At 52.5% G+C, this 25,453-nt stretch overlaps 9 protein-coding genes across 9 annotated transcripts; 4 read left to right on the top strand and 5 right to left on the bottom strand.

The window, feature by feature from the left end:
* Positions 1 to 2,010: 2,010 nt before the first annotated feature.
* On the top strand, positions 2,011 to 3,069 carry INS49_003136 (uncharacterized protein; the record flags this gene model as incomplete). The annotated part of the gene is made up of 1 exon (XM_043163932.1): positions 2,011 to 3,069. One exon carries the CDS (start codon positions 2,011 to 2,013, stop codon positions 3,067 to 3,069), a length of 1,059 nt encoding a protein of 352 aa, XP_043032438.1.
* Positions 3,070 to 3,433: 364 nt separating this feature from the next.
* INS49_003135 (uncharacterized protein) lies at positions 3,434 to 6,546 on the bottom strand (the record flags this gene model as incomplete). Its single annotated transcript, XM_043163931.1, has 3 exons — positions 3,434 to 3,734; positions 3,794 to 3,885; positions 5,701 to 6,546. The coding sequence occupies 3 exons, from the start codon at positions 6,544 to 6,546 to the stop codon at positions 3,434 to 3,436; spliced, it is 1,239 nt and encodes a 412-aa protein (XP_043032437.1).
* Positions 6,547 to 7,291: 745 nt separating this feature from the next.
* Positions 7,292 to 9,023, top strand: INS49_003134 (uncharacterized protein; the record flags this gene model as incomplete). Its single annotated transcript, XM_043163930.1, has 4 exons — positions 7,292 to 7,691; positions 7,783 to 8,142; positions 8,200 to 8,287; positions 8,381 to 9,023. The coding sequence occupies 4 exons, from the start codon at positions 7,292 to 7,294 to the stop codon at positions 9,021 to 9,023; spliced, it is 1,491 nt and encodes a 496-aa protein (XP_043032436.1).
* An 842-nt stretch (positions 9,024 to 9,865) lies between these two features.
* INS49_003133 (uncharacterized protein) lies at positions 9,866 to 10,591 on the bottom strand (the record flags this gene model as incomplete). The annotated part of the gene is made up of 1 exon (XM_043163929.1): positions 9,866 to 10,591. One exon carries the CDS (start codon positions 10,589 to 10,591, stop codon positions 9,866 to 9,868), a length of 726 nt encoding a protein of 241 aa, XP_043032435.1.
* A 2,013-nt stretch (positions 10,592 to 12,604) lies between these two features.
* On the top strand, positions 12,605 to 14,004 carry INS49_003132 (uncharacterized protein; the record flags this gene model as incomplete). The annotated part of the gene is made up of 2 exons (XM_043163928.1): positions 12,605 to 12,698; positions 12,758 to 14,004. The coding sequence occupies 2 exons, from the start codon at positions 12,605 to 12,607 to the stop codon at positions 14,002 to 14,004; spliced, it is 1,341 nt and encodes a 446-aa protein (XP_043032434.1).
* Positions 14,005 to 14,485: 481 nt separating this feature from the next.
* On the top strand, positions 14,486 to 15,472 carry INS49_003131 (uncharacterized protein; the record flags this gene model as incomplete). The annotated part of the gene is made up of 1 exon (XM_043163927.1): positions 14,486 to 15,472. The coding sequence occupies one exon, from the start codon at positions 14,486 to 14,488 to the stop codon at positions 15,470 to 15,472; it is 987 nt and encodes a 328-aa protein (XP_043032433.1).
* Positions 15,473 to 16,064: 592 nt separating this feature from the next.
* On the bottom strand, positions 16,065 to 16,821 carry INS49_003130 (uncharacterized protein; the record flags this gene model as incomplete). Its single annotated transcript, XM_043163926.1, has 3 exons — positions 16,065 to 16,221; positions 16,296 to 16,623; positions 16,797 to 16,821. The coding sequence occupies 3 exons, from the start codon at positions 16,819 to 16,821 to the stop codon at positions 16,065 to 16,067; spliced, it is 510 nt and encodes a 169-aa protein (XP_043032432.1).
* Positions 16,822 to 17,585: 764 nt separating this feature from the next.
* On the bottom strand, positions 17,586 to 19,437 carry INS49_003129 (uncharacterized protein; the record flags this gene model as incomplete). The annotated part of the gene is made up of 2 exons (XM_043163925.1): positions 17,586 to 17,731; positions 17,781 to 19,437. The coding sequence occupies 2 exons, from the start codon at positions 19,435 to 19,437 to the stop codon at positions 17,586 to 17,588; spliced, it is 1,803 nt and encodes a 600-aa protein (XP_043032431.1).
* Positions 19,438 to 23,003: 3,566 nt separating this feature from the next.
* On the bottom strand, positions 23,004 to 23,837 carry INS49_003128 (uncharacterized protein; the record flags this gene model as incomplete). Its single annotated transcript, XM_043163924.1, has 1 exon — positions 23,004 to 23,837. The coding sequence occupies one exon, from the start codon at positions 23,835 to 23,837 to the stop codon at positions 23,004 to 23,006; it is 834 nt and encodes a 277-aa protein (XP_043032430.1).
* Positions 23,838 to 25,453: the final 1,616 nt, after the last annotated feature.

Raw genomic sequence — 25,453 nt, 5'->3', positions numbered from 1 at the left:
GTACTATTTACCACAACACGACTGTACGAAAGAAATATTCTAGTAATGACAACATGTTCAACCATAGCCATCTGCTCTTTTGTGAGCCAGTGTTGAGAAGAGCGATTCAGTTTTGATAGCTTCGTCCATGTTCTCTCGAGGGCAAGGAAGCTGGGAGGACAGCGAGGCAGCCAACGGAAGAAGTGACAGTCTGGTTGGGCAGACAAGCCTATTTTTGTCGAAACAAACTGCTACAGATCTAAATGTCCTTGATAAAAGAAATCACTAACAGCAAGGCTGTGTTTGAGAGAATCTTCCGCTATCTCAAATATCCATTCAGGACTGACGGCTTTCTGATGCAATCATGCCGCCATCCTGGATGACACGGCCATGACAAGTGATCTGCTGCGTAGAGCCAGTTGCGGCGGATGGCTTGATAAAGCGCACTCTGGCATAATAGCGGAACACTCTCCCGGTCGACAAGTTTGAAGAGGCCCTGGGGTGCTTTGCTCCTGCAATATGGTGTTTTCCAACCGCACGAAGGAGCCATTCGTTGGCTTTATTTACCCGTGTCATCACCCGGTGTTCCCGGCAATGCTCCATGCCAGGGACTAGGAAGACAGATTTATCACCGTATCGAATTTGCGCTGAAGAGATTTTAGCTTGCAGGTGTAAGCCTCAACTGATTGAGATCCTCATGGACTACGTTGAAGCTATTCAGCGTCCGATATGGCAACAGCAAGACAATGTACTCTAGTGCTGTACAAGACTGCTAGGTTTTGCTTAGGAACTGGTCTCATTTAAAACATTGTGGATACAAACAGGTATAAACAAGTTGACAGATATCACCGTCCAACAGACGACAAGAAGAATCCACATCTTTACGAGCAAGTCCCTCCGCTACCTCGATTCCTATACTGTATCATAATGCTCATCCTCCTAATTAACCTCACCAATCAACCATGGCTTAAATACCACATGACAGGTCGAGCTTTAAATAGTGTGATACCCAGGCGTTAGGTGTAGGTGAAAGGCATTGCTTTGAAATTTTGGTTGACCAAACGGTTCCCCCTATGAAGTAGACAGTTCGAATCACATATACGACATGCACATGAATTGTTCAGATAATCACCGTGTTCACTACAGTAATGAAGGGTGGGAGAGACATTGCAAATTTTAGAGATGACCTTGATGTCCTCCTTGAAACTCCTGTTGATTAAATTCTTAGTGACAAGTGAGCAGCTCGTTATGCTCAGGAGATTTGAACCTGATTTATGAGATACTCTCAAAAGTTTGCAAGTCTTGCATCTGGTGCTAGATGTCTTTCTGTTGGCTCAACGCGGACACCTCAGAACCCAAATACTCTGTGCACACTCCCCAACGCGGCCCGGTATGGACAGTACCAGCATGTCAACGTCTGTGTCATGCTCGCAAGTGTCGGTGAACATGACGAAGAATGAAGCTCTTGATGCAATTCGATATAAGATTTCCTAACGAGCATGACATGATCCATGCTCTATGCACCTTCAACTCGTGCTACCGCGACAGTCTGTCACGGATGTTAGCGAAAGCGAGAATCTTCAAACTCTTAGGAGACGCAGGAACTTGACGTGGCAAGCTTGTGTCTCACCTAAGCAATCTTGCAGAAATTAGCGCCATTAAAGGTGAGTTCGAAGCGATGACAATAGCCATACACCTGCAATTCATCTAGGTAGACACTTGCTAGACGCACCCTATTGCCTGCGTATTCTGGTGCTTAGAAATTCAATCACTGTCGACATCTTGATGGGCAACGGGCCCTACAAGTGTGATAAATCACGTGCTCTAGTATAGTCGCCATTGCTGTGCCGCATCGTCTCTCTCCGTTTCTGACCAAGCCTGTTGGGTGCCGGGGCTGGAACCAACGGGCGATAAAGGCCGCAAATGCGGGCCCAGCCGACATAAAATCCTTCCAACCATCAATCTCGAGGCCACGCAACTCACAACATCGACGCTTGACCTCACACGAGGCGTGCTCTGCTCACAGGCAAGATGGGAATAACCATATCCCTCGTGCATATATTGGCGTGCATCGGCACGGTCGTTTGCCTATTTGTCGCGGAGCGCATCGTCGACTTCCTCTTCTTCCACTTCACCACCCCAGCCAAGCCCCTCGAGTCTTACCGCCGCCGTGGTCCCAACCCGGCGTATGCACTCATCACGGGGGCCAGCGCTGGGATCGGCTACGGCATCGGCCAGGCCCTCGTCAGGAATGGATTCGGCGTCATCCTGCTGGGCCACAAGGCCGACGAGCTGGCCGAGGCGGCGGCGAAGCTCGTCGCCCAGGTGCCACCCGAGTACACCGCCGGGGCGGATGCCGACGCGTTCGTCAAGACCATCGTCATGGACGCGCAGACCGCCACGCCGCAGGAGCTAGAGGACGCCCTGCGCGCGACCGTCATCGACGCGGGGCTGCGCGTGTCCATCCTCGTCAACAACGTCGGGTCGTGCCCCGTCGCGCTCCCCGCGTGGCGCGAGCACGCGACCTACTCGCCGGGGGACATCGACGCGGTGATCGACCTCAACACGCGCTTCATGGCGAGGCTGACCGCGCTGATGGTACCCGTGCTGGCGCACAACGGGGCCGGGGCTGACGCGCAGGGTGTGTCGTTCGGGACGCACAGGCGCTCGCTCATCATCAACCTGAGCTCGGCTGGCAATGTTGGGTTGCCGTGGATGGTCATGTACGGCGCGACCAAGGCGTTCAACCTGGCGTTTAGTCGCGGCTTGGCTCGGGAGCTGGAGATGAGCGCTGAGACGAAGCACATCGACTGCCTGTGTATCGTGCCTGGTGACGTGAGGAGCCAGGGCAACTGCCTAGGCTCGAGCAAAGGGTCGCCGGATTCTGATACGTACGGGGCGTATATTGTGAACAGGGTGGACGGTGCAGTCAGGCGAGGGTGGAGGGATGTTAGTCCCTACTGGCTGCATCACTTGCAACTGGCTCTGGTGGATCTCATCCCGGAGAGTCACAGGACAAAGGGCGTGGTTGACTTGATGAGACAGAAGAAGACCGCTTGGGATGAAGTGGACAAGCCAAAGGACGAGTAGTCTTTCTCATGTAAGTAAGCGTCGAGGCAATTACGGTCGCAATCCGGGGGCGAGCTTTTGAGGCACCAGAATGTCACACAAGCCTAGGTGGAAGCAAGGACTCGGAATTGCTGCAGGAGACGGTCAACAAGGACTGTGGCCTTCACCAATAGATTCCATGCCTCATCTTTCGGAACACTAACCCGATGAAGCCTCATTTCTGGACGGAAAACTTTACTGCTAGGAAAATATTATTATACTGGTTGTTATTTACTGTTCTGAGTTGTCCATCACATCTAGATGACGACAAACAGAGCGCCTTAACCATGTTCGCTACTGATCAATCTTGACCTGACACACCAGATGCCATCAGTGAGTCGTGAATTTAGGCGTCCTCCTCACCAGCAGCGATCTCCTCCTCCTCCTCCTTCTCCTCATCTGCGTCCTTGGTCTTGCGGGTGTCAAGCTCATACCCATCAGCATCAAGCTGTTCGTCCTCGTCGTCGTTGACCTTCCTGGTGTCGAGCTCATACCCATCGGCATCCAGCTGCTCGTCCTCGTCATCGTTGACCTTCCTGGTGTCGAGCTCGTACCCATCAGCGTCCAGCTGCTCCTCATCGTCATCAGCAGCGGCGGCGGCCTCCTTCTTGGGGCTGCGCGCAACGGGTGCTGCGGGTGCAGCGCTCCTAGATCGAAAGCGTTAGCGTGTGGGACGCATTGTTGATCACGGTAACAGTTGACTCACAGAGCACCCTGGGCGGCTTGGGCATCCTCAGGGCTCTCGGCCGACAGGGCGGCCAAGATGCTGGAGATGTCGTCCTGGCGGGCTTCGAGACCCTGGCTCAGGGGGGCAGCAACGGCCAGGGCGGCGAGGGAGAGGATGACGGCGCAACGCATATTGAATATTTTTAATGACTAAAAAGAGCACAGCTCGAGAAAATCTATGAGTGGATAAAGTGTCGAAATACGATTAATATTTACACTAGAACAGATTGATGCGGAGGAAAATCGTGGGGATCCGAGGAGAGGGGAGCGTCGCCTTTTGAACAAAAACTAGCTCTCTGTGTAAAGTATGCGCAACTCATCACGAGGCTTCTCGTATGTGAGGCTGGTTTCATTTCCATCCAAGTCTTTTGGCAGAAAGCCCGACGGGCAGCATAGTACGGATGCCGAGCAGAGATGCGATTCGAAGGCCGTCTTGGCTCCACGGGGCGGCGGGCGGCCGGGGTCGAAACAGAGTTGGTCTCGGGTTGCCAAGCCCCGTGACAAGCCAATTGGGACGATTTCACGAGTTGTTTGATCGTTTGGATGACTTTGACGTTTCTGGGCATTCCATAGCTGCATCCAATGGTTGAGCGAGACACTGGCCAGCCGTCGAGGCGTCGCAGACTTCGGCACACTCTGGGACGGAGAATCGCCACGCGTGTGAACGTGTCTGGTGGGGGGTGGATGACCATCACAGGGTGGAGCCGCACGCGACATTGAAGCTTGAATCAAGCTTAAACCTGCCCCCAATGATCTTAGCGCTCGTTACCGTTGCCCTATCGGTAGGCATCCAGCGCCCACTGCGCAATTATGATTGGCTTCTTGGAATGTCTTGGACCTAGGTTGGGCCGGCGGGAGCTACCGGATTCGCGCAGGGACTCGGGGATCAGAGCTGTGCCTTAAACGGATCTCTGAAACTCCTCGGATTAGAGGCTCTGGCCGGTTCTTCAGGCAAGGTGGCAACTGGCCCCGAGGTCTTTACCCCCGCACGCGTCATAGAGAGCTTCAGTTTCGGTTTCTCGGTACCTGCGTCGTCACCATCACTGCAGGCTATCTACCAGTCCCCTGTCTATTTAGATCCAAGCTATGCGCCCCTTCGGAAAGTTTGGTCATGTCATTCGCAGGGCTGCAAGGTTCCGAGCAAAGTTCCGAGCAAAGCGTCAGTCCTTGGCCAATACAATTTCCACTGCCTCGGAGCTAAACATCTGATGAATGCTTCGCTCAACCCTTCGACAAATTTGCAACACTTGGCTAAATCTAAGCATAGTCAGAGCTAAAGCCTGTTGCTCTATGTCCAGTTACCCTAATATTGTGCACATGTCAAAACTTAAATCAAATCAGTTCTCCAGGCGAAAAGCTTCTCATTGTTTTGTTCAACCATCTGCCCAAGAACATGAACGATATCCCCGTTATGATTTTCTGATTTGCTTAAGCTTTTCAGCTGCCGTTTTCAGATGCTCCTCTAAATCCAGATCCCATATCCACCTCGCTACCTCATTAAGTTCCGCAGCTAGTTTATCGAAATCACACCCAGCAGTGCTGCCTTGGAGATCCAAGCGTTTCCCGTTCTCGAAACTCTCCGAGGCAACTCTCATAGCACGTGGTACCCGGACGGAGTCATAAGCGGCGAGTGCTGCGGATATGTTCTCTCGAGACGAACAGGCGCTCAGAAGATTAGAAAGAATGTACGAGTCTTCGATGGCCATTCCGGCCCCTTGCCCCAAATGAGGAGACATTGCGTGGGCTGCATCACCAAGGAGACATATCCGGCCACTATGGAATGTTGGCACCGGCGCGTGTTCGAATATGGCCCAAACGTCTGGTCGGAGGAGCTGAAAGACATGAGAACGTGCGTGTAGACGTAGGCATTCGAAAGGTGGTACTCACTTCCACGATCTTCACTACGCATGACCCCCACTGGGACTCACTGAAGTCCCTTTGAGCCTTCCCCATCTGTAGCTTCTGAATATATTCGCCCTCCCACGTAGCCTTGTCACTGTCATGGAAAGCGACGACGTTCATTACGGCCCCATTAGCCACTGGAAACATCAAGACATGGCCACCGCGGCCAAGGAACATGGTCCTGTTGTTCGCATGTTCATCCCCCAAGACTTCTTCAGCAAGCTTCATAGGTAAGAGGCCACGATACGCAACCTTGCCCGTAAATCTCGGGGAGGCCAACTCCGGGTCGTCGAATACCAGCGGTCGACAAGCGGACCAAATGCCGTCGCACGCAACCACCAAGTCTGCTTCGCCATGGCTGCCGTCCGCAAACTGGCAAACCACATTCTCCCGGCTTTGATCCACCGAAACCAGCCTTTTGTTGAATTCCGTCACGTTGGCCGGCAGCAACTTCGTCAGAGCGTTCAGCAGACTCGCGCGATGTGCCCCACTCAACCCCTTTGGATTGTCCATCTGCACCTCGACAATCCGCCTGCCCTCGTTCTCGCCCCTCTCGCCATCCAGGAAGTCGAACCACACGTCCTGCTTGTCCTCCCAGCCATTGAAGGACGCTATTTCCAAGTAGCTCTCCCAGATGCGCGGGTCGATCAGGCGCATTGCAGAGTGGCCGTTCTTGAAGAAGGCCACGCCGGCCCCGATCTCGCCGAATGCGCCCCGCGACTCATAAATGGTGTATGTGATGTGCTGGAATTTGGAAAGTGCAATACCCAAAACCACTCCTCCGATCCCACCACCCACAATGGCGACGTGGATTAGTTGCTGCTCCGACATCCTTAGCTTTTAAAGGATGGGTCAACCACTTCTTAGGTGTCTCGGACTCTAGCTCAACATCAGAATACTCCAAAATTTGTCAGTGGAGGTTGAAAGATATTTTACCCACCTTGGGTGCTGAAGATCTTTTAGAGGACGCCTTGGGAGAGTATTATTATCATGCAGCAAGTTTTTAAGAGGCTATAGAGTCGCCTAGGGGAATTCCAAGAGCTCGGTTCCTCGTAAATAGTGCGGCTTGTCGCGCTCGCGTTTGCCGGGACGAAATGCAAGTCTGCTGGCAGTGGATCCACGTTTCTGTACCACACAAGCACCCTGCCCTGCGGGTGAGATTTCTCACGGCGAAGGGAGGGGTATGTTGCAGTATTGGTCTGACAATGCACAGTATAACCAATGGCCCGACGGTGGTGTGATTAGATAGCGGCCTGTTGCAGATGTCAGCACTTCGAAGGCCGTGGGACTATTTCATGACTATTTCATGGCCATTTCGACCGAAAGAAGCTTCGGTGCTACGTTCTCCATGTCATATATCCTCTTGTTGGTCGGTCTTATCAAGTATCTACTCTACTTAGTGCTGACTGACGGCGATACCTACCTTGGGTGGGCTAGTTTAATCTCTCCCGTTACACATGAGCATGCTCCTTTCTAGCCATGTAAGAGCTAGAGCTCCGATCGCAAGCTACAGGCGAACATGCATTTTGATCACTCCTTTTGGACATCAGATCATCTCGTCATACGTGCTTGCGACATGGTTTCCATCAAGTCACAAGTCGTCGCAGCTCCAATTATGGAAAAGGCAAACGTAGTCACCGGACATGAGCCAAGTACCGTGGCCACACACGTTGACAGCCACACTCGTGTCGCCCTGCCACCTCTGGAGTACCGCAAGTTGATGTGGAAACTTGACGTCCACCTCCTGCCACCCTTATTCGTACTGTGGTTCGTATCCCTGATTGACCGCCTCAACATTGGGTCAGCCAAGATCTTTGGCATCGAGGAGGACCTGCATATGGACCCCCGAGGTACCGACTTCAATGTTGCCCTTATCACCACCATGGTCGGTCTTATCTTGTTCGATGTACCCAGCAACTACCTCTTGAAGAAGATGAGTCCTTCCTTGGTCCTGACCGCGGAGAACCTGCTGCTTGGTGCGTATTGCCCCATGCCAACATCTGCTCGACGTTAGATATAGATGACCAATTATTAAATTCACCGTAGGAATATTGACCGTTGGACAAGGCCTGGTAACCAGCTTTACCGGATTGGCAAGCCTCCGATTTTTCGTCGGCGCGTTGGAAGCAGGCCTAATCCCCGGGAGCGTGTATCTGCTTGCCCAGTACTATCCTCGCTACGAGTTACAGTGGAGGGTGAGTATGCTCATGGTCAGCAACGCCTTGAGCACGGCATTCGGGGGTTTACTTGGGTTCTCGATTGCGGACATCACGTCCGACAACGGCTACAGGCCATGGAGATGGCTTTTTATCATCGAGGGCTGTATAACGGCGGGTGTGACAATTCTTGTCTTCCCTTTCCTACCTAACTGGCCGTCCGCGACAAAATGGCTCACGCCCCAGGAAAAACAAGCAATTGCTGATGAAAGTAAGCCTCGTATCTGCGTAAATGGTTGGATTCGCTGCTAATCTTGACATGCAATAGTTCGTCACCAGGGTGTTATTGGGCGAATGGACAAGCTGGACTGGAAAACGGCGAGACGAGTTCTGTTCGACTGGAAGATCTGGATCTGGTAAGAAAATTGCACCCCGCGCCATTGCTCCTTGGTTTGGTGGGAGGAGTTAATTACCAGATGAGAAGGAGGCTGACAATTCCACATCTTCAGCGGGGCTATGTATTGTTGCACAACGGTTACAGTCTACAGCGTCGCCATCTTCGCGCCCACGATCATTAACCAATTTCAAGAAGACCAAAGCCCTCGAGAAGTGCAAGCCCTGGTGATCCCCATCTTTTCATCGGCCTTGGTAGCATGCCTAGCGGCAGCCTATGCCTCAGACAAGCTCAAGCACCGTTCAGGGTTCGCCCTCTTCGGATACTGCCTCGCCGTTACCGGCTCGGTCATTCTGATGGACGAGGCTTGGTACAATGTACGGGTCAAATATGCCGCTCTGTTTTTCATGGCAACCGGGGTTTACGTTTCACTTCCTATGGTCTGGACTATGCTTGTTAATAATGTCAGTGGCGCATACAAGATCGGGTTCGCGGTTGGGCTCGAGGTTAGCCTTGGGAATTTCGGCGGGATTGCATCGGCACTAGTCTTTCAGGGATCCCAGGCGCCAGCTTACGCCGACGGATACAAGACCCTGACCGTGATGAGCTCTGTCGCAGCCTCCCTGGTTATCCTCTATAGTAGTCTTCTGTATTTGGAGAATAGGGCGAGAGACGCCGGGAAGAGAGACCACCGGCTTTCAGACCACGACGTGGACAACTTAGGAGATGAACATCCTTCGTTTCGTTATAGCTACTAGCAACGTAGTATAGTACTGCCTAATATTTGAGACAAGATTGGATGTAAATCAGATAAGCCGTATGGAAACCCCCATAGTTGGCTCATGGTACAGTTGTGTAATAAGGTGATTTGAGCTTATATGTCAAAATAATCAGTCTCGTCACGGGTGAGGCTTGCGCACATATACATAGACCGGGCGGGCCCGGTGCAGGGCAACGATCAACAGCCTTGACGTATACGCCCACCTGGCAGCGTAGCATTGGCGAACGGCCCTTCTCACATGTACGCAGCGCTAGTTATCTTGGCTCTCGACTTCCAAACCCAGACTGTCTGAAAGCTCTGCCACGAGTCGTGGTCAGTTTATGCGTACAAGCCTCCTATCTGGCGTGCGAGCCATGGAGCGATCTTTTTTTTCATAACCAAATATAAATCCCGGCCATATATTTACAGTCCTTCTCGCAGCGAATTCATCTCACCGTCGCTTCTACTCGGAAGGGCCGGACATTCCGAGACGACCTGATTCCACTTGGCGAGAAATGCATGCAGTACCATTGGAACGCCTCACCATATGCTCATTGGTACTTGAAGAAATTGGTAAGCTCTGCTGTACCGTCTGAACTCACACTTTCTTCTTCTTTTCTTGGCCTCTGACCTGAGACCTCCTCAACGCGCGGTCGCGCGGACCCCGAACTGGCTCCAATTTCTAAAGCTCCCGAAAGGACAGCCAAGGGAATTCATGAACTTGTCATAACACCCACGCCCAAAAACGAATAAGATGATTTGAAACGACATTCCATTTAAATGGACAGTTTGGCTCACAGTTGAAAGCATACATCCAATACATTATTATTCACTAAATACCTAGTTGATGATATCCGCTAAGGGGTACCTGTCCTCGCCGTGTGCACCTTGGAGCGCTAGATATAGCCTCATTGTGTTGGCACTTGTCTCATTGGTATCATGTTCATTGTTGTCTTCCAACTCATCTCTAATTCTCAGTAACGAATGTATACCACAATTGTTTGCTCGTACGTTCTGCTTCCCGACGGGCGGAAATTGTAGGGTCCAGCCTTCTGTTGTCTCATTGAAAACCGACCTTATGATGGACGAACACAGCAGGAGAGCCCTTTCCCCGTTATTACGAGTCGCCCACGTGTCGAAGAACGTGGCGACCCTTGAGCCACGAACCAGCGTGAGAACCGTAGCGTGTGCACCGATATTGACAAAAATGACAAGCTTCCGTCTCCCTCGGAGGTAATCGCGGACCATGAGGTATGCCGTATTGAAATCGTCGCCAAGTGCGCCAGCGTTCGAGACCAGGTCGGCCCACGTGCGCTCCCGGAACCTCGCGCGGTTCCGGCGCGCGGCGCCCTCGAAGTCAAAACGCCCGATATAATAGTTCCCCTCTCTAGCTCGTCCGAGATTGGCGATATCGTACGCGGCGCTTTCGACTATACTGACTTCTACATAGGCGTTCACCGTTATGAGGGATACATCTGCTTGTATTGGTTCCGGTTCTGGAATACTTGGATCACTAGTATCTGGTGAGATTCTATCTTCTGTATATATGTTGTACCTGACGCCCATGTAGTTGTCAACCAAGGCGCGGTAAGCGTCGACTATCTCACGTTATATTATGATCCGGCGACGTGTCTGCCGAGATTCAGTGGTCCCTAAAAGTTCTGGTCGCGTTGTCTGAATAGCGGGCAGATTCCTAAGATCCGGTGGAAACTTTTGTAATGGTTGAACTGGAACCCTTTGCTCAGCAGGGGTTTGAGTACGAACCGAAGAGCTACTTAGTGTGATGGTGACTTGAGGCTGATCTGGAGTAGTAGGAGCATCCCTGGTGCCCACCGGAGAGCTGCTTAGTATAATGGTGACTCGACGCTGATCTGGACCAAGAGATGATGATGACTGGTCATTTTCTGTATCATTTTCTGCATCATCGTTGTCTTCAGGGTCACGGGAATCATCGCCATCTTTGGGGTCACTGGAAACAGCGCTATCGGTTTGACGGATTGGGGTGATCGGGTCAATTCTCCGAGGTATGTTTGTGGGCGTGGTAGAATTTCGACGATGGGATGGTGTGGCTAAGGATGCCTCAAGCTGGCGAGCTTGTTGTAAAAGCCTATCATACAAAATCCACAGTGCTTCATTGCTGAGACTGTTCTGAGAAATGTCCATATCAACTCTTCAGACCAAGTGCAATCAAGCGGTGGCGATGATTAGTCAGAATCAAAACTGAAACTGGTTGAAATTGAATGTGAAGAGGAAGGATTGATGGAATGAATGAAAATGGAAGTGAAGGATAATACGGTAAAAGGAAACCAATGAATGGAAGACAAAGGATTGAGATCGGGGGAAAAGATTTAAATAACGACACGCCAGACAAAGAAATACCGCAAAGAGTAGCATGCGGGTGAAGAATATTGTGATGGGCGGAGATAGAAAAATTTCAGTGAAGGCAAGCAGGACTTTTTCGGAGGAAAGTGGTGGCTTGAAGTACAGAGCTAACCTAACATTGCACTCAAAGCCATCACACGGAGATCAGCAGTTTTAAGACATCATTCTCCAATCTTCTTCAAGAGATCATTAATTCCCATTACACTGACACTACTGTCTGCAACCATAAATACCCAGGTTCACGCATCTAAAGTAAGGGCTGGTTGAAGACAGCACTAACGCACTTTGTGAAATTCGGTAGACTGATTATGGCTCTAGCGATCTGTCAAATATATCAGTATAAGTTTTCACATTTTCCTCGATAAATTCAGTTGAAGGGCATTGTCGATTCGCAAATCCCCAATTCCACCTCCAGGGTCCCGAGCGGGTTGACCATGACCCCGGGATTTGTTGGGACGGTCAGGTTGTGAGCAATGGCAGATGGCACGTGCTGGACAGTTAAAGTTTTCCCGAGAATCACACGAGGCGCAGGTGGCAGCTCGGCCTCATTGTTTGTCCGCCGACAACAGGAGGATAAAGAAATCGAAGGCCAGCTCTTGAGTATAGTAGGTATTCAGCGGCCATACAATTATTAACCAGCAGGCGCAGCCGACTCCCGCGCAGTTTCGATTGTCACGCGAGCAATTTCTATATCCGTCGTGCCTGCGCTTGGCAACGGCAATCTTGGCACATTCGAGACACTCTCAGCTAAGCATCTGGACTCGGGCTGAAACCGAGATAGGCGGTATCGCCGTTTGACCCTCCTGGACCAAGACTATGCTGAGTCGACACTGTTGCGAATCCCATCTACCTCAGGTCTAAATCTACAACCTTTGCAGGGAACCGCGGCGGCCCCGAGAACAGCGCGCTCCGCGATGCAACGGGCAACACAGCGCTGCAGATGGCCTCTGCGTTGATCGCGATTACGAGGGCGAGGGACGACGCCTCGCTGCTGCTTCATGCTGCTGACTCGAGAATCAAGATGGCAATAAAGACTCATCTGGTCCCAAGCACTGCTAATGGATCGGCAGCCTTGGTCTCCTCACCTCAGCCCTTTGCCTTCTTTGATAGCGACCGCGTGTGTGTTGACTAGGAATGCCCTGAAGGCTGACGATTGTTGCGAATTGATTTATTTTCGACCCCCGACGCTCATTAATCATGGACTTCGACCTTGAGGTGAACGAGAACGGACTGGATTCCTTCGAGCTGGTGTTTCCCCTTGCATACCGCATCGCTTTTATGGTTGTCTTCGGTAAGTCAATTTATTGTTCTATTTTATAGCTCGAAAGAACAAACGCTAATTGGAATTAGCCGTTTGGTCGTGGGCTCTGATAATACACTACCTGCATAGTCGACATATCTGCGTTTTGACTCTCCTCAATTATAACAATTCCAGTGATAAGCCGCTTCACATTCTCATTTACCGCCTCGCCGGCTTTCTCTCTTTGACTTTTGTCGTATCCCTTGGCCTCTACTGGGTCATTACCCACAAGGACCCACAACTCACTGGTTACTTCAACTGGCTTGCCCTGATCAACCTTCTCATCCTGGGCGTCCTTCTCCTAGCACCGCCTCACAATTTCGCGGCCTCATCCGGGGGTCGAGATCGGCTTCTATCAACACTTCGAAGAATAAGCCTGGGTGGCTTGGCCCAGCCTCACCATGGGAAGTTCGCCGACACCCTGCTGGCAGATGCCTTCATTTCTCTCGAGGTCATTTATGCCGACTTGGTCCTATACCTGGTCCTTCTGTTTACACAGACCAGCGAGTCCCCCGACGACCCTGAATACCAAGCTGTTAGACACATCGTCAAGCCCATAGCCATGTCCATCCCTGTACTCATCAGGTTTCGCCAGTGCCTGACTGAGTTCAGCCGTGCTGGCAGTACACAGCTCTCGGAGGGCGTCTGGGGCGGCTGGCATCTTCTCAACGCCGGCAAATACATCAGCTCGATTCCATTCATCATCTTCGACATATTGCGCAGGGAGGCCGAGGATACTCCGGCGGGTATACCGGAAGACATCTTCTATCTGTGGCTGGGAAGTCACGCTTTCAACACAATCTACGGCTTTTGGTGGGATATCTCGCGGGATTGGGATTTGAAGCTGCTGGTGACGGGCGGTTCTAAAGGCCGTCATGCATTTGGACTGCGCCAAGACCTACTGTTGTTTGGTCCTCTTGGCTATTATTTGGCCATCATTCTGGATCTCATGCTTCGAAGTCTCTGGATCCTGAAAATCAGTCCCGACATAGATCGGATCTTGGACAAATCCTCCTGGGTCTTTATCCTGACGTTCCTCGAGCTGGTCAGGAGGGCTGTCTGGGCTTTGTTCCGCATGGAGGCAGAATGGGTCAGGATCCAAAACACCGAAGCTAAAGCAGCAGAGTTGGGGGCCAAGAACCCAAAGGACGAGGAAGCTGGTCTTTCTGTAGCAGCTGTGGAATCACCCAGCTATTCTGTGATATCTTTACCAGACTCTGTACAGGGGAGTCCAAACGCGCCTCCCGCCTACAAACCGCGGCTGGACCCGATCGGCCACCGACGGGCCTCGGTCTGAATAGAAACAATACAAATTCAAAAAATTAGAAGATTGATCAAGCCCTGTGACAATTCGTTCCATAATGGATTGCGAGCCGAATATGTGTTGGATCAACACACAAGCTCCCATTGTGAAAATCGAAGAGGATGACAGAAATTGGGCAGTGCCAAGTGTTGAAAAAGGATGAGTAAACCAGCATGTTTCTGGTCTCAGAGCATTGCCTTGAGTCCAGCTGGAATTCGAATCAACTTGCCAATTCAGGTCAAACCTGTCATCCGCCAAAAAGAAGGCCGAATCCTCACGCCCTTCGGCAAAGCCATTTATTGACTATCCTCTGCCCAGGATGCTATCCACCAATCAAACGCGAGTAAGTAGCCTCATCGATGACAAATCCGATAAGATTTCAAAACAAAACTACGCGTGGCTTCATCGGCAATAGGTTTCAACATCCTCCTAGAGGTAGATCCAAGGTTCTGTAACTCAAGGTCGTCCAAAAAGCATGGCCACCAAATCTACTCAGCTCGTCCTACCACGCCCCGGGGCGGCTCGCGAGACCCCAACCGCCCCAATCCCGGGCCCGACCGAAACAACCTTCACAGACACGTTCGGGAAACTGCTGCCCCCAGCACAGTTCTTCACCACGCCCCACGGAAAAGCCGCATGCTATGAGCTTCCGCCGACCTCAAGCACCACCCCGACCAAGTCGCCGGACCGCGTGCTGTTCCTCCACGGCGTGCAGACGCCCGCGCTGGGCATGCTCCCGCTCGCGGGCGCGCTGCACGCGGCCTTCCCGCAGGCGCACTGCGTGCTGCTGGACTGGTGGGGCCACGGGCTGAGCGAGACGCCCGTGGAGCCCCACGAGGACGCGCTGTTCCACGGCCAGGTGGACGCGCTGCTGGACCGCCTGGGCTGGCCGTCCGCGCACTTCGTGGCCTACTCGTTCGGCAGCGCCGCGACGGTGTCGTACGTTGCAAAGAGGGGCCGGATGCGTGTGGAGAGCATGGCGCTCGTGGCACCCGCGGGGCTCCTGCGCTCGGCTGGCTGGACGGATCTGCAGCGCTCGTACATCAGGGGCGGCAGCCCCGTTGAGGACGAGGCTCGGAGGTGGATCCTGGAGTTCCTGGAGGGCGGGGACATTGTTGTGCCGACGGATTGGAGAGAGCGTGTGGCGCGGGGCGAGGTGGTGGCTGAGGCTATCCGCGAGTGGCAGATGCGCGTGCACCCGGGCCACACGGCCTCCGTTGTTGGCGTCTTCAGAGACGCTGGTGTCTTTGACAGGCATGCCGACTTCGCCAAGGCAGCTGGAACCGGGGTGGAATCGGTCTTTGTGCTCGGTGGGCTCGATGATTTGTGCCCCAAGAGCGAGCTGGAACAGGTCGGCTTCCATAATGTCAACGTCGTCCCGGAGGCTGGACACGGAGTTGTCAGAGACAAAGTGACCGAGGTTGCTGGTTTCATTGGTGAATTCTGGAAACAGATACTATGAGGCGTAATGGTTACGGGTAGAACTGATATGGTCTCTAGGAAAGGCAAAGAAAGGGGCGTCCAAGGCTAGGTGTTGGATTAGGCATTGTCTTCGGCATGAATATAGATAGGCCTGCCACTGTTTCCAAAAATTAGTGAGATTGCACTGTTGGTCTCTGCGAGGCCTCTCGGACTGGGAGCTTGTGTTCATAAGCCTCCGGGTAGACAACACTATGGTGGTCTTCGTAAGAGTGACTCTTGAGACATTGAATTTAGCAGTTGTATATAGCAGTTGTATATCAACAGTAAACCAATCGTTTTCATCGTGCACTTAGCATCATGTCCGTTCATGTCGTGCTCCGACACAGGTAGCTTCGGCAATGGACTTGTTAAGAGGATCGTCCGCTTCAGCAATCATTGTTTTCGCAGTACAAAGTAAAACATATAATTGAAAAGGCCACGTTACCAGGCGGACCATGATGCTAATGACCACATCTTGCAACTCGAACCAAAAGATACCACACTCCACTGGCAATTTGAAAGGACAAACCTCTCGACTTTGACCTACCAGAAGACAGTCTATGAACCAAACAATCCGCCAGCTCTCTCAGTCTTTAAATCAAGTGCGCCTCAGTCCCGCTCCCGAAGTGGTTCGTAGCCAGCGTATTACCACATTTCAAGCACCTGTGCTGGACGTTCTTGGAAAAGTCCGTGACGTAGGGCACGAACACGCCGACTCCGGTGGTGAAAAAGAGCAGCGTCGCCATCCAGCTGTCGAGCACACAAACATGTCAGTGGCAAGTTGTGACAGAGAAAGCTTTTGAAGCCAAGGAAGCCGAACTTACTGGGTCCCCTTGCCCGTCTCGTGCCTGAGCGTGGTCCGCGTGAGCTCCTTGCACAGCGGGCACTCCACCACGGCGGCCCAGCGGCCCAGCAGCGACAGGGGCACGACGTTAGCCCACGAGGGCTCACCCCCGTTTGAGCGAGACGTGTTGGCGCGCTCGAGGATAGAGCGGTGCCATGGCCTGGCCTGGTGCTGGTTGCCCGATGCTGAGTGGGCCCTTGCCGGTGAAGCCGTGTAGATATCTTCCTGGTGCAGTCGCTGGAGACGCATGGAGCCGGGCCCGGACCCTTCGCTCTCCGGGATGGGGGGCAGGTCGTCGAGAAGGTTTTCTTGGTATTGAGGGAGAATGGGGGAGCTGGGACCTGACGATCTTGGTCTTCCCTGAAGCAGCGGGACAGTCGTCTCTGCTTTCGGGGTCTGCATCAGTGTTCACGGTTCGATGAAGTCGTGGCATGATGGGGAATAGGGTTAGGTATGTAGTTATTGAAATAATCAAACCTACCTGTGTTGACGTTCTTCCGATCCATGGCCGCTCGAATGTTTTGTGTCAAGATGCCGTCGTTCTCTTGCTCAAACGAAGTATGATCCGAGCACTCTAATCATGTACAGTGATACATGGGAGTTTATATTTCCAATTCCTGTCAACTTTAAAACCACAATACAACAAACCAACCTTAGAATACACACTTCCGGCTTCTCATCCCTTCAGTGGCTGAACGCTAGACGACGCGTGTCCCTCGCTGCGACAACAAACCAGCGTTTCACAACACGAGATATCGCTCCTTCCCAGCCAACCAGGAGCAGAATGGTTCTGTTCTTCCGGCAGCGATGCGCGCAGGTAGGGAGGTTCGTGCAGGAGCGGCCTGGCAGTGCAGCCGTGACACACGGTGGATGATTGGCGGCCCCTGGGGACAAAAAACTGCTGCCTACTCCTTCCGCCGAGCGTGGGGGGTGGGGCCGTCACAATCCTGCGAGGCCGATTCGTCCACTCCGACAAATATCATATATCATGTCGTCGTCAGGCAAGGCATTTTATAGTCTTCGATGGAAATGCACGAGCATTCCCGAGGTGGTCGCTTCAAGGGGCCGGTTGAACAGTGCATCTATGACCGATGCCAGTCAATCCGTTGAGCATGTTGTAACTACAGACACCAGCCTGATAACCAGGTTAGACTGCCAAGGTATATTTTCTTGCATAAATCGAAGAAAGAGGAGTGATCTGCAGTCGAAGTTGAGGAATGGTACATTTAGCAACACATTGCGTTGAATCGATTCAAAATCTGAACCATCTTCAAGCATGAGCTCTGTCAACACCATCAACATCCTTCTGGCTTCTTAGCTGTTGGATGCCGGTGTACCGCCAGTTAGATATGTAAGTCTCGAATGCTTGCTCCCCATGCTTTCCGTTCGAAGTTGCATACACTCCCAACACAAGGCCTGTGATCTCATCAGCTTCGTTACAGTCATAACGTCAAACGCAACATACCGGAGTAGTACGGGACCAATTCAGTGCCCATGCAATAGCCATATACTCCCAACGTCGATTCCTCTCCTTCCCCAGTGAGCCCGGCCGAGAACGCAAAGTGGGTGCTGTTCACTGCCTCAATCTGAAGCGAGATCTTCTGTCCAGCCCATCCTTCAGGCAATGGGAACACTTCGTTTGGGGGATTCTGCGCCGCACGATATGGTGTCTCCGAGATTCCTCGAAACCGAAGGTGTGGTCGAAGGTCTCCGCTCCCGTTGAATTTGAGCATCACGATGCCGAGGTCGAAGTGTTGAGCCTGGTCCTGAATGGCCGAGGCTCCTACCTCCATCTCCTCCTCCGTCAGGGAGTTGGCCCAGTCCACATCCACGCGGAAGCGAAATAGGGAATGTGCCATGCGGCGTCCGACGAAGGTCTGTCCCCGGCCCAGTGCGAAGTCTGCGTCAAAGGCGGTCAAGTTGAGGACAGATGACTTGAGTGCCAGTGTGTTCTGGTGATCCGGGGGTGAGATGGCGTAATTCCTTGACTTGGGAAGGCGCCAGTGAATGAAGTGAATGGGAAGCTTGCTACCAGGAGGAAAAGTGATGGTATCATCTGCGTCGCTTAACTGACCCTCGCCCTCTTCTGGAATGGCCTCAGATGGGAGCGGCCAGCCAGACATGTCTCCAGTGACAGGAGTGAAGACTGGAAACTCGCCCTCCTCCCAGGTGACTGGGGTCAAAACTGTCTCGCGGCCCATTGGCAGGTTTCCAAAGTATGGCCCCGGGTCTTGGCCATACGTACCGCCGGCGCGAACCGCTAGAGCAACAGACCACCATTGACCCTGTGCATCCTGGAGGAGATCTGCGTGCCCAACAGCCTGAAAGTAAGAGCTGGTGTCGTTTGCTGAAGTGAGAAGCGGGTTTCCAGGGGCGGGATCGAAAGGACCACTTAGGCTTCGGGATCGCGCCATTGTCACCATGTGATTCTCGCGAGTGCCTCCCTCGGCCAGGAGGAGGTAGTAGTATCCGCCCCGCTTCCAGATGTGAGGCGCCTCTGGGGAAGAGCCACCAGTCCCGTTCCAGGGCATGATGATGTCTCCGATCTCGCCAGTCTCGAGGTCGAGGGGTGCATGCATGACGCCAGGGTAATAAGCCGCGGTGTGAGCACCTGAGACGTAGGTCTTGCCGTCATCGTCCCAGAAGGGCGAGGGATCGAAACCGGGGAAGCTGAAATGCACGGGATCAGACCATGAATCTGAGCTGTAAGGGTCCGTTGTGGTGAGAATGAAGTTGTCCCAACGGCTATCATTGGTCCTCGGTAGTTGTTGGTTCACGAGAGTGGACAGCAGGTAGAAGGTACCATCGTGGAAACGAAGAGTTGGCGCGTAAATGCCACTCGTAGCTTTTGGAAGGAAAGCCAACCCGGGGAGTTGGTCCGCCCGACTGAAAGCGTTGGAGACATGTTTCCAATGGATTAAGTCTCGACTTGCGTGGATAGGGAGGCCTGGGAATGCAAGAAAACTCGAAGTTGCACAGAAGAATGTGTCATTGAACTCAGGGACGAAGATGCAACTGGGATCCGGGTTAAATCCGCCGACGATGGGGTTCGGAAAAGTGGAGTTTTGCGTCTGGCCAACTCCGAAGAGGGGCAGAATGGAGAGGATGTGTCCGGTCTTCATCCTGCGAGGTATGGGGACCAATATCTCTCCAGGTAAATGTTATTGTGGCAAAGTAACCTTGTTGCTTCTTCAGATTGGATTTGCTGGAAAACCCGCGCCTTTCGCCGTGCCGACGGATGAGCCGCTGTGAACGCCTGGAGGACCTGCACTGATAGCCGATAACCAAGGAATATTTTGGTCGCGTCAAAGTCTGCGTGGCCACTGCAGAGGGCTTAATATTCGATTCGTCGACTCGTTAATTACGCCTTAGTGCGGCGTCGAATTACTTCATGTATAATCTGTCAATTTATCAAGTTTTCTTCTAGAGAGTAGAACTTACCACAATCAAATCCACCTCTGCTTACATTTTCTCACCAATTACTTGCGCCTCGCCAGAGTTCCGTGCCATGGAACAAATATTAGAAGGGCCAAATCGAGAATCATGCTCTTGAGAATGCAGTTCGCTGAGATGGCAGTAAAATTGAAATCAGAAAGATCATTGAGTTTTTCTCCTCATTCGATGCCACCTTCCCCTCTATACTTATATGCAGGAAACCCTTGTTTCCCCCTCATCTGGGCAAGTTCTCGTGCGATGATTGCGCGATGCTTTGACACCCTTCGGTCATTCTTCCAGCGATAATCTAGTGAAAGGGTAGTTGAATAACTCCAAGCAGAGTGAATAGGGATACGCAGTTGCCAAGCAGCGAGGAAGCGGCGTGCGAGCAGCATATTTGTTTTTCGAAATAAGGTACGATTTAACGTCACTTTTCTTTCTCTCCTCCAATTCCATAAACCCCCTGCTTCTCAGATGGAGAGTGCTGCGGCCGCGCTGCGCCTTCGGCCCGGTAGCGCCGCGCGCTTTTCCGAGCCGGATAATGTATCCGAATATTACAAGTAGTTACCTTTCCCGAGCAGATCTTTCCTTATTGTGAAAAGGACCCTGACATTCAGTGAGGGTCCTTCGGGGGATAACAGACCCCTTTTGTACCTGACAATTCGCCAGCATGATGGACCGACCGACTACCATACTGGACATAACGGTCGCTGATCTTCACCAATAAGCGAGTCCCAAGAGGACGTTGAAATGCAACGCTCAAATCCTCAGTCGAATCAAGTCCGGCTTAGAACTCAACGCGAACGTGCCTCGGAACGCAAAATATCTCTACCAAGGGAGCCCGTAGGTAGCTTAAAGCTTATATCAGGCCCAGAATAGTATCGCAATCTCTCTAATGCCCCGTTTCTCAGACGTGAAGGTTAGTGCAAGCTAGTTGCGAGTAGTTCATAGAAGACATAAAACCAAATGAAGTCTCTGTTCGCAATCCATACGTGGATAAATACCCAGTCGATATCCCGGTGCCAAGGGCAAATATAATATCTCGTGGCCTTTGCCTGATCCATACCTAGATATCTGGGACCTATATTTCTGACCACAGCTCTGTGTGTAGACGTAGAGCGTCTCCCGCAGCAACCAAATGGCTTTTATGCGCGTTTACATGCCTTCAGTGCGTCTACCTAACCACTTTTGGCAATTTCCGTGAACACTCTACTCGTGGCAGATTGCAATGCCTCGCATCCGGGTCCATCTACAAGCCGCCCGCACTTGTGCATGTTAGCTGAAACCGTAGAGTGCTTCGCCCGCCTGCCTTTCAGAAACAGCCCTGAATGCTACTTCTTGACCAGAGACTGGTGTCTTTTCACAGCATGTCTCAGCCAACTCAGGCTGACTAGACCGCCTGACTGCCTCGCTAAGCTGTACGACTGCGCTCTACTCAATCCCAAACGTAGTAACTCGGAATTGAGCACCGATTCCACTCTTCCTTAAGGTCAGTGAACCTAGACCTTAAGGAGCTTGTAAAACATTGGGGGTAAAAGATAGGGGACTTCCGCGAGAGGTTCAGAAGAGACGTCAATAGAGGATGACACAAGGACTATCGATCTGTAAGGAACTATTTGAGGTGCGGGTCGTATCGGACCCCAACTGATCCAGCCAAAATGAGACCGTCAGCGGCCCGTGTCGGACGGCAATCTGCCCCAGTTTAAAGACAGTCCTGTAGGATTGAGACATAGCTGAAGGACAGCCACCTACTATTAATTGAGAAAGCGGGTTGACGCGCGGTGGCCGCTGAATGTCTCCAATCGATTTCCAGACTTTTGCTCTACTTTGACGACTTTTATGCCAGCCATGAGTTACGATCCTTGGACTCACTTATCCAACACATCCGAATGTTCAAATTGGACCCATTTGTATGAACGAGATCTCGAGCCTAATGGCGACATAGATGGATTGGGGGGCAGCTGAGACTTCGTTGCCCTCGTCTCGAAACTGGTACTGACAAATGGTTTAGGTTCTAATCGGCTTCGTCGGGACAGGTGTCCTGGTCGTTCTTGTCCTTCTATTCAATTACATGATTGCCCATGATCCTGAAGCGTGTCCTTTTCCGACGGATAATGATGCAGAACAAAGGGTTGGACCTCCGGACTGGTGGAAGCCTAATCCTATCGACGTTCTGTTTTTATCATGGATTCGAAGAATTGCAAGACAGTGTCCTGCCCCTTGTCAGATCGGCCATCCGAAGAGAATGCAAATGGCATTCAACCGAGTAGGTTCATTACCATGTCTATGTTACATAGAGTAATAGCCCTATCGAGTTTGCTAATCATTGAGTTCTAGGCCATTTTGGTCATGTGCGACATTCAAATATTTACTGGGATCAGTGTGCTGATAAGTGGTTGTGTGCTCATACCACTGGCAGCTCATCGTTTATATTGCCTGGTTTTCTAGTATCACGCATCTAACCGCCATGACGGTTCTACGATCCTACCTCCATGAACGTCGAGTCGAGACAATAGTCAGGTTTGGCATGATGATTTGCCTCCTTATCATGCTTATCATAGAGTTCATTCCTACTGCATTTTTTGACTGGTCCCAGCCGTACATGTATCATTGCTCTGTAGCGGAGCCGTGCTCACCCGCCATTTGTTTTTTTCACCTTGCCAATGCAAGAAAGTTGTCGGCTGGCTTGGAGTGCGGACCTATGACACCACCATCCAATCCAGCTGGCCCGGCCATGGTGTTATCGTTAGTTTTGCTCATTTTTGGTTTCGTTTCCAGGTCCGTTAAATTATTTCAGCCTCTTTCCATGGCTGTTCACGTGTACCTCCGCCGACCGGTTAGCAAGCGGGCGCAACAAGTCCTCCTGTGGTTGTCGGGATCACCCAAAACAGACACGGCTTCGGGTCCAACGACACATGAGTCCAGTTCGGGTCACAATTTATATCTCAATGTTCTCCGTAATCCTTGTATTGCAGTGTTCCTCTCTTTTCGGATCACTACCGACCTGATTGGGTCAATGCTGGCAGAGCTAAGAAGCTCCCTCCGTGCTGTCTTAGTGTTTGATCGAGAGCTGTTTCCCTAGGATGACATGGCAGCAACAGAAGGATCGAGCTGGAGCGGATTCGGACAGTCAAGTCCCTGCGGAAAGATTCCGGACGGGGTGCTAACGCTCAGAAAGGAGGCTTGCCAGAACTGGGCGAGGGTGGCCGTCGAGTATCACGAGAAGTCCACGTATTGGACAATAATAGTCATCTCATTTGCCCGGATCATACCAGATCGCAATACCACGCATCTCAAGACTCGCACGCGGTTCCTGCTCCGCCGGGCACGAGGGGTCATCAAACGCACCGTGGGCAACCGCGTGAGCGACCCCCGGCTCGGTGTCATTCGTCTTGAAAACAAGCACCTCGTCCGTCCGCATATCAGGGTAGTACCACCACCTCTGGCCCGGGCTCTGCCTAACAGCCAGCCCCTCAAACGAGTGCAAGATCCTCCCACTGCCATCAGGGTCATCGAACATCGCATCCGCGAAATGGACATCCTCCGGCGACAGGCTCCGGGCGTCGCACACGGCCAGCGGGACATCCTGCGGCGGCGGGGTCAGCACGCGCCAGACGTTGAGGTGCGCGAACCGCCTGATCCCCCGCCTGCCCTCCGGCGCCGCGAGCTTCGCGTTCCACTCCGCGGCCGTCCTGTCCGAGATGTCGACGTGCACGAACCGCGCCGGGCGGGAGTTGTTCAGCGCGCCCGAGTCCCTGCTGCGCTCCCCGAAGCGCAGCACGCCGAGGCCGCGCACCTCGACGTCGTCGGCGCCGGTGAGGCCCAGGAGGAGGTCGCGGATCTCGCCGGCGTGGACGCGCTTGATCTCCTCTTGGTCGCGGAAGTCTTGGACTGCGCTCTTGTGGCCCACGAGCGTGAATCCCTCGGCGTCGAGAGAGGGAGGCGGGGAGGCTGCCCTCGCGTTAGAGATGGTTGCGTCGCGCTGTGTGATGTTCATTACATCGAGGGTCGTGTCGTTCGCATGGAACTTGAAACGAACGCCGGGAAGAGGCTCGCTAAAGCCCAGGGCCCCGGTGACTTTGGCCATGGTCTCGAAGTGCGTAGAGGATGGTGCTCCAAGGCGATATGTAAGCTACGACTGCGATCACTCTGTTTAAAGGAAACGCGAGAAATGATATCGTAGTCTGACCATGGAAGTGATCATTCGGGTGTTTTACTGCGTACCGTTTGCCGAGCCTGGGCGGTGCCCTCCACCGCGGCCCCGCATCCGGATGCATGAAGAGCTTCCAAGAACGAATGGAGTACACGGATAATGCTTTGAGCAAGTGCTGCAGTAGCGATGGCAGTTCAGAACGGCCGAATCGATAGGACGTTGATGCTCAGGACCGATGCCAGAGGTATTGTCTGTGTACTTGGTGGGCAATAGGCAGTTCGTGGCTTTCGTTTGAATGGTAAGGACAAGTATGAGCACGATACTCCCAACTTGAGCACATCGAAACCGACCGTATCATGGCAGGACTTAATGTGCTTTGCCATCTACCTCCCTGCAAACTGTTTTCAGGGCTTTACTATTGGAGGAGGTTCGCCCACGGCCAGGCTCTTGGGCGACGAGTGATTCCTCACTGCAGACTTGGATGGAATTCGTCTACGTAAAGCTGTGCCCCATTCCCAAGCTCGCCCAACTCCTCCTATTGGATTGACTCGATAGCATGCTGTTAATCACGAAAGTTGTAGGAAGTTTGGGAATTGAAGACCGGAGACTGTATGCTCGCGTTCCTGTATCGCGTACATGCCCTTGGGCCCTTTCGTCAAGTGTTGCGTTTCCTCGTCCGATGCTCTGACCGTCTCTGAGGCATACGGAGTGAATGTTGGGCTTTTTTTGACGTCAATGGCCGGTAACGTCGACGTGTCTGTAGATACGGCTCACTCGGTGCCTTCGTCCGAAGTATCCCCCGGGGGCTCACCGTGTGTCCGGGCCTCGTGTTCGTTCAGCATCGACTCCAACGCGCCGACCCGTTTTGACGGCCAGTGTTCTATAGCTGATTCGCTGTAAGGTCACTACAAATGACGTACGGGTGGTGACGTGTGCACAAAGACATACGTCCACTTCGATGCCAGCTGGGCACAGGCCTGACGTAGAGTGCGTAGTGGCGAGGGTGTGATGGTTTCGACAAGGCTGTCAGCGGTGTGAACAGCATGGATACATGATACGGCGTTATAGGTTCTTCGGGAAAGAACTCTCGAGTAATTCCTCAACAATTCGTCATTGTGATAATGTGCTGTATCGATGTCGCTTTCGAGGATGATTTTGGGTTCCCTACTACACACAGCAAGTTGCGTGTGTTAGTCTTTGGGTCGTTGTATTCTTCGTCTTTCGAGGACAGCTGGTATGAAGCAAGACTTGTAAAGAATACATCAATCGTGCCCCTAGTGTAAGAAACGTATCAGTCCAGTCTCTTCGCTCCCAAGAGGGAGCTGGCTTACAGTTGCCCAGACCGGCTGCTGTGAAATTCTTGACCGTTAGGCAATCGCTGCCACCGACCGACATCTTGCGTATTCTCGAGCGTAAGAAGTCGGCACCCAATACATCCTCCTGCCAGGCAATGGCCCACCGGGCAAACATGCATTTGCGTCGAACTTGTTGCGCCGCCGAGGCGGAGCGCACTGGCCCAATCGCATCTCGTTCAGCGCAAATCCATCAAC

Source organism: Diaporthe citri, assembly GCF_014595645.1.
Source record: "Diaporthe citri strain NFHF-8-4 chromosome Unknown scaffold_1, whole genome shotgun sequence".
In the NCBI taxonomy this organism is placed as follows: Eukaryota; Fungi; Ascomycota; class Sordariomycetes; order Diaporthales; family Diaporthaceae; genus Diaporthe; species Diaporthe citri.
The sequence above is the reverse complement of the archived record's forward strand: the minus strand, read 5'-3'. Positions and strand labels throughout refer to the sequence as shown.